The 18,258-nt window shown below is 33.9% G+C and overlaps 1 protein-coding gene across 1 annotated transcript; it reads left to right on the top strand.

The window, feature by feature from the left end:
* The first annotated feature begins 646 nt into the window (after positions 1-646).
* LOC110441565 (calcium/calmodulin-dependent protein kinase type IV-like) lies at positions 647-15,911 on the top strand. Its single transcript, XM_021484750.1, has 12 exons — positions 647-800; positions 1,158-1,306; positions 1,560-1,638; positions 2,616-2,678; positions 3,914-3,996; positions 4,352-4,424; positions 8,120-8,158; positions 9,840-9,891; positions 10,966-11,044; positions 13,595-13,718; positions 14,375-14,533; positions 15,253-15,911. The coding sequence occupies exons 2-12, from the start codon at positions 1,209-1,211 to the stop codon at positions 15,361-15,363; spliced, it is 960 nt and encodes a 319-aa protein (XP_021340425.1). The 5' UTR covers positions 647-800; positions 1,158-1,208; the 3' UTR covers positions 15,364-15,911.
* The last annotated feature ends 2,347 nt before the right edge of the window (positions 15,912-18,258 follow it).

An 18,258-nucleotide genomic window follows, 5' to 3' on the forward strand; every position in this document is an offset into this window, starting at 1 on the left:
GAACACGTGTTTTTATTCTCCTTATACTCAGTTAATAGTCTCAGTGTAAATACTTCAACTATTCATATTTCCCCTCCTTTAATCGCTATTGTGTTTAAATCATGGTTCGCTTTATACTTTGGTATTCTCTCGAATTCCTCTCAAGCATTCATTTAGCGCAATGATTAATGGATTATGTATACATTTCGAACATAAATGAAACAATAAACAGGAAAGAAATCAAGCAAATGCCTGTTTGATAAATAGCAGTGAACGGGAACCGGTAAATATCAAACAATTTTTAAAATATAACAAATCCTGAACTACTCTCAAACATCTACGTAATTTATCAAACAAACCAGCATTACTGACATTTGATATGTTTTAGCATTAATTGGTATGTCTCTATCTTAAATTGATCAAAAGTTACTTTTCTCTCAATCGTGCCACAGTACTCTTTAGCGTCGTGTCTATTGTAATGTCACCAGTAAATGACACCCATTTTCTGACCTCTACTCGTATGACGTTGGCAGTTTAAATTGAAACAAAGGATCCGACCTATTTATGGAGCTGATTTTGTTTTATGTATAAAACGTTTACAATCTTATCCCTTCGTCTTCACAGTGCATAACACACCTATACCTTACCTGTAAGCGTTAATCAGATCCAATATACCGCACGTATAACGTAGCTGTATAGGTTAATTAGATCGCTGGGAATCTAATCAATAGTGTATGAATGACCACGTCTTACTGGCGACCACCTGAATTTACACGGCTTGATCGACATTTTCCTACCAACCATTATGTCTTAATCTCAAGGTAATGTATTGGTTATGTCAAATTTTACATTTCACTGACATTTAAGTTAAACAGTAAGATATATGTGGTCTCAATGGTAAAAATGATTATTTCATTCAGTTTGGCTAGTTCTCAAATAGATGTCTTTGGTTGAGGTGGATTAACCAAGGGATAGTACAATAATCACTTGAGTGTACAAACATAAGGACAAAACGTGAAGAACAAACAAATTTTACGTTATTTAACATAAATTTGATAAAAACTTTCAGGTAAAGGAAGAATTGATGGTTTTTTTGTTATTTGCCTTTTCTGACTTAATTGAGTTCATAACAACCGCTCTAACGCACGCGTTTATATTTAACCACGTGATGACGACAGAATCTTAACGAGAATTAAGACAACAAATAAACACCGGACATATCTAGCAGCATGCAGGAGAAAATCCACCATGAAGAGTACTGGATATCAGGAAGTATTAGGGACACCCAGTTTGAGGACCTATATACAATTGGCACAGAACTGGGAAGGTAGGTTTTTTTAAACACATTTAAGATTATTCGATTATTGATTTGTTTTTATTACAGTCTCTGCTATGCTAACAGACCTGTTCACTTTGTATTGTTGTTGAATTACATGTTCCTATGTATCGCCCCTTTCGAGTTTTTTGGGTTGATGATGTGTTTCATTTTGGTTCAGTGTCCGTTATGTTCTAATTGTTTTGTATGTTATTCTTTTTCATTATGCAATATATCTTGATTATGTTGTTTCTTTATTCGTCAGGGGGACAAGTGCGGTGGTATACAGATGTGAGCACGTTGGAACTAAAAAGGCGTATGCAGTGAAGAAAATCCCTAAACAGGTGTGTTACTATATAATACATAACGATTAAATAAACATTCGTAAACTCAAGTAAAAATACGTTCATAATGAATACAATCTAACAATGATACCACATAAAACCCATAGTAACGACAGTGGCCTTTAGAAGCGTTGTACATGGAGTCCTGTATAATATACCAAAATATCGACTTGTATTGTTGTTTACTAAGTGACAGGCTCAATATACCACACATTTATGTTATACCCTGTATGATCTGTCATTGTATTTGGATCCCTTTAAACAAATACAACAACCATTCTTAAAACGTTAATTAACCGACACATATACTACGCCTAAATAAAGGGCCAACTCGTGCACATCTAGGGTAACAGCAAAATATTTCAGTGTGAACGGCGGTAATTAATTGTATTTACGAAGTCTTGAAACATGTCTCAATATCAGCTTCCCTAGGCATTTTAATCAAATACTTGAATTTCTATGTTTTTGTCTTTAATTATAAAGCTGTACATTGTTACGTTAAACACTGTCTCGGAACTACTGAATTATTTAACTACTGACAATATTACCTTTTCCTATTCGTATAGACTCGAAGTGTTGTTGGAGTCTGTACCAATGTAAATTGTACTAAAAGTCTGAATTTAATGTATGACCACTGCGGACCGAGTTGTGATGATCGTGTCAGATAAGTCAATACGTGCTATTAATAAAAATAATAAATACCTGAAACAGACGCATGTATACGTGTTCACCTCAGTATATATCCACATTAAAGACGATGCTTTTGTACAGAATAATGACAGTAGATGTATATTATTATCTTACTCTTTATAACATATAAATGTTAAGTGTGTAGTATACTTAGTAAACTACAGACCAGCATATTGTTAATAGATACCCGCTAGTAAATTGATTTCAGTTAAATGATATCGCTATTATCCATGTTAACAATCAAATATGGCGTAATCTAGCGTGTGTCTGTGTATTTTGAATTTCAGAAAAACCGGAAAGTGGTACCAGCAGATGTTGGAAACCTCCTACACATAAGACATCCCAATGTTGTAAGTAAATCTACGAAACCATAAATAATATAACATTTTAAGTAAATTACTAAGATCTTATAAATCGCCTAAACTTAAGAAGCCCGATAATTTAAGTAAATCTCCTAAATCTAGCAAATCTCAGTGATTTAAATAAACGTCCATGGCTTGAAACATCCAATTTTGTGCATGAGTATCATGTAACTCAGCCATCGATAGTAAAAGTGAAATATCTAGCATATATCATCAGATAATACGTGAAATATCTAGCATATCTCATCAGATTTAAGTGAAATATCTAGCATATCTCATCAGACAATAAGTGAAATATCTAGCATATATCATCAGGTTATAAGTGAAATATTTAGCATATATCATCAGACAATAAGTGAAGTATCTAGCATATCTCATTAGACAATAAGTGAAATATCTAGCATATCTCATCAGATTTAAGTGAAATATCTAGCATATCTCATCAGACAATAAGTGAAATATCTAGCAAATATCATCAGGTTATAAGTGAAATATTTAGCATATATCATCAGACAATAAGTGAAGTATCTAGCATATCTCATTAGACAATAAGTGAAATATCTAGCATATCTCATCAGATTTAAGTGAAATATCTAGCATATCTCATCAGACAATAAGTGAAATATCTAGCAAATATCATCAGACAATAAGTGAAATATCTAGCAAATATCATCAGATTATTAGTGAAATATCTAGCATATGATTAAGCTAACGTCCATGGCTTGAAACATCCAATTTTGTGCGTATCATGTAACTCAGCCATCGATAGTAAAAGTGAAATATCTAACATATATCATCAGATTTAAGTGACATATCTAGCATATCTCATCAGATTTAAGTGAAATATCTAGCATATATCATCAGATATTAGTAATCTATCTTAAATCTGAGATATCATCGTGATTATTTAGAGAGAAAAAAAATAAAAAAAATCGATAATATAAATGTTCCATATCAGAGACATCACAATATTGTAAGTGAAAATATCCAACATCTGAGATACCCATATGATGTGAGTAATAAAAAATGCCTGCGTCATTAAGCACGTTTTAATTATAATTCTTGGTTTCCTGAGGTATATTTGATAACTGCGGACATTTGTCACTTTTACACTATAATAAGTTTATTATGACATTCTCAGTTATTGTATTGTTTCCAACAACTAGAGCAAACATTTCATTTGTCATGCATAGCAGAACAATTTTCGCATAATTGTTGTTTAGATACACATCACAGAACTGTACGAGACGAAGACCCATATCTACCTGATGATGGAGCTTGTCACCGGGGGAGAACTTTTTGACAGGTCAGTGGTCCCTCCCAACACATCAAACATGTTGTTGAAGTCAAAATTGTGCACCTAAATATACAACGTGCATTTTCATTATTCACCAATTAAGTAAAAAGGTTCTATACATGTGATATAGATATTTATTTAAAACAATCTCGTATTATGTCGAAACAAATACCAGTGAAAACCACATGTTTCAAGACTGAATGAGATGCTTGGGTAAAACACATTTTTGATAGTTAAATTTAATCGACTGTATTTGCGTACTAAGAAATGCAACTTGATTATATGTGAAACTTTTCAATCTTAACATATGATTCAATATAAAAAAATAAATATATGTCTGGTAATTATATATCCTTCTATCCAGAATCGTTGCCCGAGGTTCCTTCTCAGAAAAAGATGCAGCCGAAGCCATGAGGGATATATTGAGAGCACTTAAGGTAATTAAGTATAACATGAGGGATATACTGATAGCAGTTAAGGTAAAGACGTATAACATGGGAGATATACTGAAAGCACTTAAGGTTGTGACGTATAACATGAGAGATATACTGAGAGCAGTTAAGGTAAAGACGTATAACATGGAAGATATACTGAAAGCACTTAAGGTTGTGACGTATAACATGAGTGATATACTGAGAGCAGTTAAGGTAAAGACGTATAACATGAGAGATATAATTAGAGCATTTAAGGTAATGACGTATAACACGAGAGATATACTGAGAGCATTTGAAGTAATGACGTGTATCATGAGAGATATACTGAGAGCACTTAAGGTAATGACGTATAACATAGGAGATATACTGAGAGCACCTAAGATAATGACGTATAACATGAGAGATATACTGAGAGCAGTTAAGGTAAAGACGTATAACATGGGAGATATACTGAAAGCTCTTAAGGTTGTGACGTATAACATGAGTGATATACTGAGAGCATTTAAAGTAATGACGTATAACACGAGAGATATACTGAGAACATTTAAGGTAATGACGTATAACATGAGTGATATACTGAGAGCATTTAAAGTAATGACGTGTAACATGAGAGAAATACTGAGAGCACTTAAGATAATAACGTATAACATGAGACATATACTGAGAGCACTGAAGATAATAACGTATAACATGAGACATATACTGAGAGCACTGAAGATAATAACGTATAACACGAGAGATATACTGAGAATACATAAGGTAATGACGTGTAGAATGAGAGATATACTGAGAGCATTTATGGTAATGACGTATATCATGAGAGAAATACTGAGAGCACTTAAGATAATAACGTATAACACGAGAGATATACTGAGAGATTTGAAGTAATGACGTATAACATGGAAATATACTGAGAGCACATAAGTTAATGACGTGTAGCATGAGAGATATACTGAGATCATTTAAAGTAATGACGTTTATCATGAGAGATATACTGAGAGCACTTAAGGTAATGACGTATAACATGAGAGATATTCTGAGCGCACTTAAGATAATGGCGTATAACATGAGAGATATACTGAGAGCACAGAAGGTAATGACGTGTAGAATGAGAGATATACTGAGAGCATTTGAAGTAATGACGTATATCATGAGAGAAATACTGAGAGCACTTAAGATAATAACGTATAACACGAGAGATATACTGAGAGCATTTAAAGTAATGACGTATAACATGGAAATATACTGAGAGCACATAAGTTAATGACGTGTAGCATGAGAGATATACTGAGATCATTTAAAGTAATGACGTTTATCATGAGAGATATACTGAGAGCACTTAAGGAAATGACATATAACACGAGAGATATACTGAGAGCACTTTAGGTAATGACGTATAACACGAGAGATATACTGAGAGCATTTGAAGTAATGACGTGTAACATGAGGGATATACTGAGAGCACTTAAGGTAAAGATGTATAACATGAGAGATATAATTAGAGCATTTAAGGTAATGACGTATAACACGAGAGATATACTGAGAGCACTTTAGGTAATGACGTATAACACGAGAGATATACTGAGAACATTTAAGGTAATGACGTATAACATGAGTTATATACTGAGAGCATTTAAAGTAATGACGTATAACATGAGAAATAAAATTAGAGTTTTTAAGGTAATGACGTATAACACGAGAGATATACTGAGAACATTTAAGGTAATGACGTATAACATGAGTTATATACTGAGAGCATTTAAAGTAATGACGTATAACATGAGAAATAAAATTAGAGTTTTTAAGGTAATGACGTATAACACGAGAGATATACTGAGAGCATTTGAAGTAATGACGTGTAACATGAGGGATATACTGAGAGCACTTAAGGTAAAGATGTATAACATGAGAGATATAATTAGAGCATTTAAGGTAATGACGTATAACACGAGAGATATACTGAGAGCACTTTAGGTAATGACGTATAACACGAGAGATATACTGAGAACATTTAAGGTAATGACGTATAACATGAGTTATATACTGAGAGCATTTAAAGTAATGACGTATAACATGAGAAATAAAATTAGAGTTTTTAAGGTAATGACGTATAACACGAGAGATATACTGAGATCATTTAAAGTAATGACGTTTATCATGAGAGATATACTGAGAGCACTTTAGGTAATGACGTATAACATGAGAGATATACTGAGAGCACTTAAGGTAATGACGTATAACATGAGAAATATAATTCGAGTTTTTAAGGTAATGACGTATAACACGAGAGATATACTGAGAGTATTTGAAGTAATGACGTATAACAAGAGAGATATACTGAGAGCATTTGAAGAAATGACGTGTAACATGAGAGATATACTGAGAGCAGTTAAGGTAAAGACGTATAACATGAGAGATATAATTAGAGCACTTAAGGTAATGATGTATACCATGAGAGATCTGCTGAGAGCACTTAAGGTAATGACGTATAACATGAGAGATATACTGAGAGCATTTAAGGTAATGACGTATAACATTAGGTATATACTGAGAGCACTTAAAGTAATGACATATAACACGAGATATACTGAGAGCACATAAGGTAATGACGTGTAGAATGAGAGATATACTGAGAGCATTTATGGTAATGACGTATATCATGAGAGAAATACTGAGAGCACTTAAGATAATAACGTATAAAACGAGAGATATACTGAGAGCATTTGAAGTAATGACGTATAACATGGAAATATACTGAGAACACATAAGTTAATGACGTGTAGCATGAGAGATATACTGAGATCATTTAAAGTAATGACGTTTATCATGAGAGATATACTGAGAGCACTTAAGGTAATGACATATAACACGAAGGATATACTGAGAGCACTTAAGGTAAAGACGTATAACACGAGAGATATACTGAGAGCACTTTAGGTAATGACGTATAACACGAGAGATATACTGAGAGCATTTGAAGTAATGACGTGTAACATGAGAGATATACTGAGAGCACTTAAGGTAAAGACGTATAACATGGGAGATATAATTAGAGCATTTAAGGTAATGACGTATAACACGAGAGATATACTGAGAGCACTTAAGGTAAAGACGTATAACATGAGAAATATACTGAGAGTATTTAAGGTAAAGACGTATAATATGAGAGATATACTGAGAGCATTTAAGGTAATGACGTATAACATTAGTTATATACTGAGAGCACTTAAAGTAATGACATATAACATGAGAGATATACCGAGAGCACTCAAGTTAATGACGTATAACATGAGCTCGAGGGATACACTGAGAGCACTTAAGGTAATGACGTATAACACGAGATATACTGAGAGCACTTAAGGTAACGACGTATAATATAATAGACTTAAGGTAATGACGTATAACATGAGATACACTTAGAGCGCTTAAGGTAATGACGTATAATATAATATAATTGAGGTAATGACATATAACATGGGAGATAACGTAAAACAATCATTCAACATGTTACAATTTTTTATCAGGTGTTGAGATAAATGTGAGTTAGTTCAAAGTGAATATGTACTTCGAGCAGCTTGATGCCAATCAGTGCTATTCTAAAGTTGATTGATATGTTAAGAGATATTTTCATAATTGAAAGCACTGAGTTTGTTATAAAGTTAGTCAACTTGTCAAGAAAAGTGTGTTTTCGGTTGTAGTGCATGCACGATAATGGAGTGGTCCACTTTGACGTGAAGGTAGGTTGAACAGTTTGTTTTAATTTACACGTGCACAATGTAACTCTTCTTAAACAATATAAGTACATCATAAATATACATTGATAATTTATACAATGTATATATCAACTACATGCTTTCAACATACACTAGTTCAGAGATAGCCATTGTACAGTATTTCAGGGCACATCCTCCTATAAACCTAAAACTAGTTTAGATAGAATACATTATACACTGGTTTGTTATGTGTTTTAAGTGCACAAGACATTTGTAACAGAACCGATCTGGGTCATTCACTAATGACTTTGTATAGTTCGTAAAACCGGTACTTGTCGTTGTCATTTTCTTTCTGACTATTTGGCGTCAAATTATTTTGTTAAATAAGAGAGGAATGTACCGGAACTGATTTGGATTAATCGCCTGAGACAAAGTACATGTAGCTTAGTTGGAGAAATTGCCCATCTACAATTTAAAGGTCGGAAGTCCGGGATTCGAATCCAGGTCTGATCAAGTTTTGTAATTCTTTATTGATCGTAAACTGATACAGTTTATAGATACAACCTTTGCATTAAACTTAATTACAACAAATATTTCCAGGGCCATTCCATTAATACAATATTTAATTATCTACTAAATAGTTTGCTCGTAATATGTTCGTTGATGGACAAATGTTCCTAAATTACACAATTCTTTCGTATTTACAGATGATAGAAATATAACTAATTTAAAGACGGAGGGATTTATTCGATTATAGGGCTTAATATATTTGGTTCTCAAATCATTATACAAGGGGCATTTTAACATGAAATGATATTCGTCCTCGATGTCATTAAGACACAAGGCAAGTTCGAAGCTGACGTGGAACATGGGTGTGTCTGCCTGATTCGATAAGAAGACAATGTGAAATTAAACGTAATCTAACAATAGCTTTTATATAATAGGCAGGAATTGGTTTTGAAAGATGAGTTTGCAATGCTAAGTGATCTACAATATGCCTGTATAAAACACATTTTGGTGGCGAAACAAAAAAAGTCTCACACTTTTGCTTGAAATTGTCTAATAAACGTTGTTTAACAATATATATAAAATTGTTTGCATTTATAATATGTTGGGAAACCCAAATGTCCATCATACCTAATGAGTAGAGCTCGTGTTTGACTTTCGCAACCCAGTTTTTTACAATTTGGATTAGCCCCACATTCGTTGTACATGTACTCGTAACATCCTTTTAAAATACAACTGTTGATAGGGGTTAACTTACACCAGTATTTAAATATTCTTAATTTGCGTAAGAGGGACAATGGGAACCTCCCCAGTTCAAAGTATACCATAGCATTTGGTGTCGACAGTTTAACTCCAAGAATATTTTTACAAAAATCTAATTGTACCCTCTCAATGTCAGGGGCTGTATGGAATCCCCATACTTCACTACTATATCCCGCCACACTTCCTACAGATGTGTCAAAGAGACTCAATAATGTGGAAAAATTTAAAAACATTGGTACACAAGCCGAAATTAATGAGAATAATGCTTTCCTACATTGTGATGCTAACTGTTTTTCGATAAATTAAAGTTTGCACTTTTCCTTTTTCATGTGTATAACCTATCCAGTTAATCATTCAAATTACATGAATACAGTTACACAATAATATTCACATTAAATCATTACACTTGTTAAATCAACATTTATACTCTTTTCAGCCTGAAAATCTTCTGTATGAAAGCAACAAAGACCATTCAAAACTGAAATTAGGTGGGTATGACAATAAAGCTATATCCAAAAGTGGCACATAAACAATATCACAGCCAATGCCAATAGGTCCCTAGGTTTTCTCAAACGCAACCTGAAAATAAACTCACCACATATAAAAGAACATGCATACAAAGCACTAGTTAGGCCTAAACTTGAATACTGCTCTTCCATTTGGGATCCACACAACACAAACCAAATTAAACAAATAGAAAAAACACAACGAAGAGCAGCACGCTACGTACACAGCAGATACCACAACACTAGTTCCGTAACAGACATGATCCACACACTTCAATGGCCAACACTACAAACACGACGCTTATACACTAGAATTATCCTTTTTTACAAAATTATACACAGAATCGTAGCTTTAAACCCAACACATATACTCACACCTGTAGACCCCCGCACCAGACAAGTACACCCGTACGCATACAAACACATATCTGCTACAAAGGACACCTGATGACCAGTGTGTTAAATAAACTATGTTCTTTTTGTTGTCCATTAGATGCTGTATATAAGTACTAAGTAATGGTTTTGTTATCAGTCCTTGTTTTCGGGGAGCGTGTAGATCGACACGTATACTAAGTAGCTGGTATAACACTAGCCCTTGTTGTTTTTAGTAGTTGTTTTAGAGAGAAAAGGGTTTTATTGTCTCTGTTATCAGAAATGTTAAAAAACAGTTTCCTGATCACAAGATTAAGTATAATTGCTAATATACAAGTCTGTCATTTAATTGGACCGATAAGTAAGTAACGGTATAAGTGTGTCAATAGTAACGGCACAAGTCTAGAACAAATTCTTTCATTCATGTCAAGGTATCTATTTCTATTGTTCTAACTCAGATAACTTGTTTTATTTTATGTATACAGAGAATAGTTTTAAAAAAATACACTTTTTTTGGTATGTATAGACAAACATTTATGAATAAATGTTTTTATATTTGTTGTATAGCCTGCCCTCGTACCAGCTATGTTGCATATAATGTCTCCTGCTGGTACAATATCACGTTTTAGCGAAGTGTGACAGAGTCTTGTACCGTTGTTGGTGATAAATGTATGTATGTTACAGCCGACTTCGCTCTGCACCGTATAATAGCTGGTGATGTGAGATCTAACTCTGTCTGCGAGTCACCGGGATACGTTCGTAAGTACAAAACATATATCATATGTATCATAGCTGGTGAACGTTATTATATATTTCTATAGACGTCAGTGACATAGTCGTTCGTTACGTACCGGTAAACGTGTATTGCAAAACCATGCGTTATATAAGCACGGGTTCCAACGCATACATTGTATAAACCTGGGTTACCAAGACATTCGTTATATGGGCGTGGGTTACAATAAAATGTTACATAGGCGTGGATTGCAGTGAAATGTTATATTGGCGTAAGTTACAATAAAATGTTATATAGGCGTGGGTTACAATAAAATGTTATATAGGCGTGGGTTACAATGAAATGTAACATGGGCGTGGATTGCAGTGAAATGTTATATTGGCGTAGGTTACAATAAAATGTTATATAGGCGTGGGTTACAATAAAATGGTATATAGGCGTGGATTACAATTAAATGTTATAAAGGCATGGGTTACAATAAAATGTTAATTAGGCGTGGGTTACAATGTAATGTTATAAAGGCGTAGGTTACAATAAAATGTTATATAGGCGTGGGTTACAGTGAATGTAACATGGGCGTGGATTGCAGTGAAATGTTATATTGGCGTAGGTTACAATAAAATGTTATGTAGGCGTGGGTTACAATAAAATGGTATATAGGCGTGGATTACAATTAAATGTTATAAAGGCATGGGTTACAATAAAATGTTAATTAGGCGTGGGTTACAATGTAATGTTATAAAGGCGTAGGTTACAATGAAATGTTATATAGGCGTGGGTTACAGTGAAATGTAACATGGGCGTGGGTTCCAATTAAATGTTACATGGGCGTGGGTTACAATGAAATGTTATATAGGCCTGGGTTACAATAACATGTTACATGGGCGTGGGCTACAATAAAATGTTACATAGGCGTGGGTTACAATGAAATGTGATATAGGCGAGGGTTACAATGAAATGTCATATAGGCGTGGGTTACAATGAAATGTTACATGGGCGTGGGTTACAATAAAATGTTACATGGGCGTGGGTTACAATAAAATGTTATATAGGCGTGGGTTACAATACAATGTTACATAGGCGTGGGTTACAATGAAATGTTATATAGGCGTGGGTTACAATGAAATGTTATATATGCGTGGGTTACAAAAACATTCGTTACAAGCGGACCATAACAAGGCTTTAAGNAAATATAACAATAATGTAGTGGTTAATATAACAATATACAACAGTGGTTAATATAACAATACTGTAGTGGTTAATATAACAATATACAATAGTGGTTAATATAACAATACTGTAGTGGTTAATATAGCAATACAGTAGTGGTAAATATAACAATACTGTAGTGGTTAATATAACAATATACAATAGTGGTTAATATAACAATACTGTAGTGGTTAATATAACAATACTGTAGTGGTTAATATAGCAATACAGTAGTGGTAAATATAACAATACTGTAGTGGTTAATATAACAATATACAACAGTGGTTAATATAACAATACTATAGTGGTTAATATAACAATACTGTAGTTGTTAATATAGCAATAGAGTTGTGGTTAATATAACAATACAGTAGTGGTTAATATATCAATACAGTAGTGGTCAATATAGCATTATACAGTAGTGGTTAATATAACTATACAGTAGTGGTTAATATAACAATACAGAAGTGGTTAATATAGCAATACAGAAGTGGTTAATATAGCAATAGAGTTGTGGTTAATATATCAATACAGAAGTGGTTAATATAACAATACAGTAGTGGTAAATATAACATTATACAGTAGTGGTTGATATAACAATACAGTAATGGTTATGATATAACGATACAGTAATGGTTAATATATCAATACTGTAGACGTTAATATAACAATACAGTAGTGATTAATATAACATTATACAGTAGTGGTTAATATAACATTATACAGTAGTGGTTAATATAACATTATACAGTAGTGGTTAATATAACATTATGCAGTAGTGGTTAATATAACAATACAGCAGTGGTTAATATAATAATACTGTAGTGGTTAATATAACAATACAGTAGTGGTCAATATAACAATACAGAAGTGGTTAATATAACAATACAGTAGTGGTTAATATAGCAATATAGTTGTGGTTAATATAACAATACACAAGTGGTTAATATAACATTATACAGTAATAGTTAATATAGATAAATAATATCTCCCGAATAAATATTAACAGTCTTAAAATGGACACTCGATACAGCTGATATAGAGTATAGCATATACTTTATATCATATCCAACATTGCTTTTACCGTGAGGACAATTTAAAACGACTCATATAAATATAATATATAACAAAAATATTTCGTGGACAGTGTATAAATATTATATTACATTAAGACTATATATTTTATCAAATAACTGTTGCGTACATTATGACACAATAAATGTATAAGATGGCTCACAGTGTGTAGTATGATGATTCATATACAATGCTACATAACATAGGCGAGTCATAACATGACATGAAATTTACATGACATGGATGTATTTTAAAAAATATATCTACAATATGCACTATAACATCTTTTTTCCCCAGACTATGCGGTGTTGAACCATTCGAAAGCGTAAATCATGATGTTGGCGAGATATACAAGAAAATTCTCAAAGTAGATTACAAGTTTGATCCGACAGTCTGGTCGAAAATAAGCGAAAATGCAAAGGTTAGTACTATTGACTTAACACAATAAGAAAGGAGGTTTCGCCTCCTTGATCACCTGAGCCCGTATTCATGAAATCGTTCTTATGCTCAAGTATGGATTTTAAGCCTAATTTCTTGTTTCAGTAATAAATCAATAAAAAAGCCTAATTTGTCAATGCTTCGGAAAAATTTGAAGAGACTCAAAAAAGCATAAGGTTTTCAATATTTACATTTGACGTTTTTGATCATTTGACATGATTTAAGGGAGTGACAAGAAAACTGATTTGAGCACAGAATCAATGTTTGATCATGAGAACGGTTTCATGAATATGGACCCTGAGTTTTCCCAGTACTTGATCTTTTCTATTAAAGATAGTATTTGCAGAAATGTTCGTTGCATAATGACGAATTTGTACTTTATTTCATTATTATTATATTAAACTTTTAAGTGCATATTCAGGGAGAAAGTGCATAACTTAACTTCATTTGAATGAAGTTGACCTTACGCTGATACTGTATTTTTATTTATCTTTGTCAAAAAGAGTCATCGAAATATTGTATATACGTCGGTATTAATTCATCAGCCTACTATTAATGACATATCTGAGTTTTCCGTTACAAGTAAGTACACAAATATAAACGTACCTTCATGCTTTGTCTACTTACATGTACTTACAGGATTTTATTACAAGATTATTACAAAAAGATCCCAGGAAGAGATTGTCAGTAGACGCAGCTCTCCGACACCCTTGGGTAATTGGCACGGCCGCAAAAGGTGACCATCTCATCGAAACCCAGGAGAAAATCCGAGAGTTTAACGCCAGAAGGAGGTTGAAGGTATGGCTTCGTGTTTGTATTGTTTAGTGGTCCATCGACAATGATGCGAGTCATTTTGGGCCAAACGTGAAAGATAAGGCATCACCATGAAATATTATAAACACACAGCAATGTGAAGGACACAATTGAAACTCAATACAACGTATAATATAACAACAATGCGAAGGTGCATGCCAAAGAGAAAATGATGCAAAGTGAAGACACATGAATGTAATTGACTACAATGTGAAAGTGAGACATCGATGAAAAGGTGAAATATAACGACATAAAGTTAAGTCAAATAACGATAAGACAGCAATGTGAAGGTAACAAACAACGACGCAAAGGTAAGGCACATCGAAGTAACGATAAGACAGCAATGTGAAGGTAAAACACAACGACGCAAAGGTAAGGCACATAAAAGTAACGATAAGACAGCAATGTGAAGGTAAAACAACGACGCGAAGGTAAGGCACATCAAAGTAATGATAAGACAGCACTATGAAGGTAAAACACAAAGACGCAAAGGTAATGCACATCAAAGTAACGATAAGGCAGCGTATAAAGGCAACACAACGATGCAATTTTCGGGTTCGGGTTTATTCCCTTATAGAATAATATAAAGCCGTCGTTATGTTATACGTCGACTGTGAATTTACATTGTGTCGCGACTATTGTCTAGCAATCATTCATACAGTAATTTGAATAGATGGTAGTGCCATATTTCTTGTGTATTTTAGGCTGCAGTGGGAGGGGTTCTCTTCGCATCCAAAGCTGCTAGGATGATGAGCAACATGAGGGCAAGTGTGACAATACAGGTGGACAACAACCAGATATCTACAGACGCATAGACAGTGTATTGCCGGAATAATTGGCCGATAAACATCGACAGTTTGAGTGGGGCACGACACCAAAACAGTTTGACTGGTACAATATACCAAGACACTTTGACCAAGACAGTTTAACGGGGACACGACACAAGGACAGTTTGGCCGAAACACGTCAACAAGACCGTTGGTCGATACATTTAGACCGATTCAAATGGACAATTCGACGAAGACAGTTTGAAAGAGATACAACGTACAAACAAACGGCCGAAATACCCTACAACGAAATACAGTTTTGCAGAGACACATCAATGAGTCAGTTTATCGGAACACAAAGGCAATTTGGTTGAGACACAGATACATGTGATTGTTTTAAAATACGTGTAAAATTTGGCTGATACATCTCTCTACAGAGAGTCTACAGATGATGGGCCTAGAACAAGCACGTCGAGACACACCTTATCTATTAAACGTGTTACTAAGATAATTCAAATGAAAAGTAAAGTACATCAAATGTAAATGTAATATGTAAATATATCAAAATAAAAGTGTGTTTTTTTTAAATACGCTATCATTTATATTGTATGTTCAAAGTAACTCACTTCTAATTTCTGTTCAAGGTAACCAACTTCCATTTAAGCATTGAATCTTGCTTTGGTCGATTTCATGGGAAATGAATTGAGTTGGTCTTGAAACAAATTTAATGAACTGCGAAGCAGAAGCAGTTCATGTTGAATTTGTTTCAAGACCAACTCAATTCATCTCCCCATGAAATCAAGATTCAATCTTTATATTTCAATCAACGTGTTTTTTTCAATGATTGTAACTTGTGAAGTCCATTCTGATCGTTTGTCCCAGGTTCTGGAGCTTGTGCAAGTCTACGTATTGACGTAATGTAAAAACTAGTCCGTCATTGAAACACCATCATATAACATGATGGTGAACGTTGATATGCCAAATTATGTAGAAACAAAACACAAAACCATATTTTAAATGTCATATTTAATTTTTGTTGATAAATTCATAGGATATCAAATTTTCTGACGCGTCATCGCGGAATAACAATGTCTAGACGCGGTGCACAGGCTCAGCTGCGAGACTACAACAGCCATATTTTTACTACTCGAAGTGGAGAGCCGCTAAATCTCGAGATTCTTCATTTTCTGGAATGTGAAGCTGCAGTAATTGAATGTCGAATTAGACAGGAAACCAAACGTAGCTTTACAGGACGAAACATTTGATATGACATTTGGCTGTTCGACTGTATTTCATATAAGACGGGACCCCATGGTTCTACCACAGAGATTCGTTACAAATGTCTGAAATGCTATACTGATCAGATATGGGTCACAACACACATAAACGTACATTTATACACATATGCTATACTGATTTGGGTCACAGCACACATACATTTATATGTATGTTTTGTGTGCTGTGACCTATGTATCAGGTATAGTATGATATGTGAATTTCAGACAAGTGTGACGAACCCCTGAGGATCTACGTTATTTTCGATTTGTACCGGGGGGTTGCACAAGGCAGAATGGGTAGCTGAAGGGAGAATTTCTGGGGCAGTACATGACACTACCGCTAGTAACCGTGAGCTGATAATATTTTGCTGATTGATCGTTTTTGGTTGTTTAAACAATTTCTTGTGTTGCTTCAATAAAAAAAAAAAAATCTCCACATGTCAATAGTTATCTCCCTTCGGAAAAACATACGCATAGCCAATGTTAATCTGGTCAAATTCATCGACAAATGAAACAGGTTACATTGATAGTTGCATTGAGTCCAACATGAGTAGGATTTAAAATATTGTTTGTTAAAAGTATTAAACCATCAGTTAAGGTACCCCACTTCACTGTCTATCCTTTAAGCACACTTCCACTGTCTGTTCAAGGTAGCCAACTTCTACGCATGCTCAAGGAAACCCGCTTCCACTGTTAGTTCAATAGAACCCATCTCTACTTAAGTTCAAGCTTCTGCCTGTTCGTTGTCGCCCACTTTAGAGTAGTCTGTTCACGATACGATAACCCAGTTTATTGAGTGTTGGTAGGTTACTTAGTTCTTCTATGTGTTCAATGCATCCCACTTCCAACATCATTACAAGGTAACCCACTGTTTCTCATGTTCAATGATACCTAATTCTACTATCGGTCCGAGGTAACCCACTTCTATTTATGTTTAAGGTAGCCCACTTCTATTTATGTTTAAGGTAACCCACTTCTATTTATGTTTAAGGTAACCCACTTCTATTTATGTTTAAGGTAACCCACTTCTATTTATGTTTACGGTAACCCAATTCTATTTATGTTTACGGTAACCCAATTCTATTTATGTATACGGTAACTCACTTCAATTTATGTTTACGGTAACCCACTTCTATTTATGTTTACGGTAACCCACTTCTATTTATGTTTAAGGTAACCCACTTTTGTCTATGTTTACGGTAACCCACTTATGTTTATATTTAAGGTAACCTACTTCTGTTTATGTTTACGGTAACCCACTTCTATTTATGTTTAAGGTAACCCACTTCTATTTATGTTTATGGTAACCCACTTCTAATTATGTTTACGGTAACCCACTTCTATTTATGTTTACGGTAACCCACTTCTATTCATGTTTACGGTAACCCACTTCTATTTATATTTAAGGTAACCCACTTCTGTTGATGTTTACGGTAACCCACTTCTATTTATGTTTACGGTAACCCACTACTGTATATTTATGATAGCCCACTTCTACAGTATGTCTAGAGTTATAGTAGTAATAGTTTTTTCTAATGTATGTTCTTTGTTAACCACATTTTAGTACGCTTAAAAAATTAACTACCATATTATTAGAGCACATTCAGACACATGTAGGACAGTACAAATACTGTTCGATTCTTACATCTGAGAATGTATCTGTTAA

This window comes from Mizuhopecten yessoensis, unplaced genomic scaffold (genome assembly GCF_002113885.1).
Source record: "Mizuhopecten yessoensis strain PY_sf001 unplaced genomic scaffold, ASM211388v2 scaffold716033, whole genome shotgun sequence".
Lineage (NCBI taxonomy): Eukaryota > Metazoa > Mollusca > Bivalvia > Pectinida > Pectinidae > Mizuhopecten > Mizuhopecten yessoensis.

What these genes read in the sequence shown, in the direction of transcription:
- LOC110441565 (XM_021484750.1), top strand. Translation starts at nt 1,209, where the DNA reads ATGCAGGAGAAAATCCACCATGAAGAGTACTGGATATCAGGAAGTATT. An exon ending in ACATAAGACATCCCAATGTT is followed by an intron (nt 2,679 to 3,913) that starts GTAAGTAAATCT and finishes ATTGTTGTTTAG; the next exon opens with ATACACATCACAGAACTGTA. An exon ending in ACGCCAGAAGGAGGTTGAAG is followed by an intron (nt 14,534 to 15,252) that starts GTATGGCTTCGT and finishes TGTGTATTTTAG; the next exon opens with GCTGCAGTGGGAGGGGTTCT.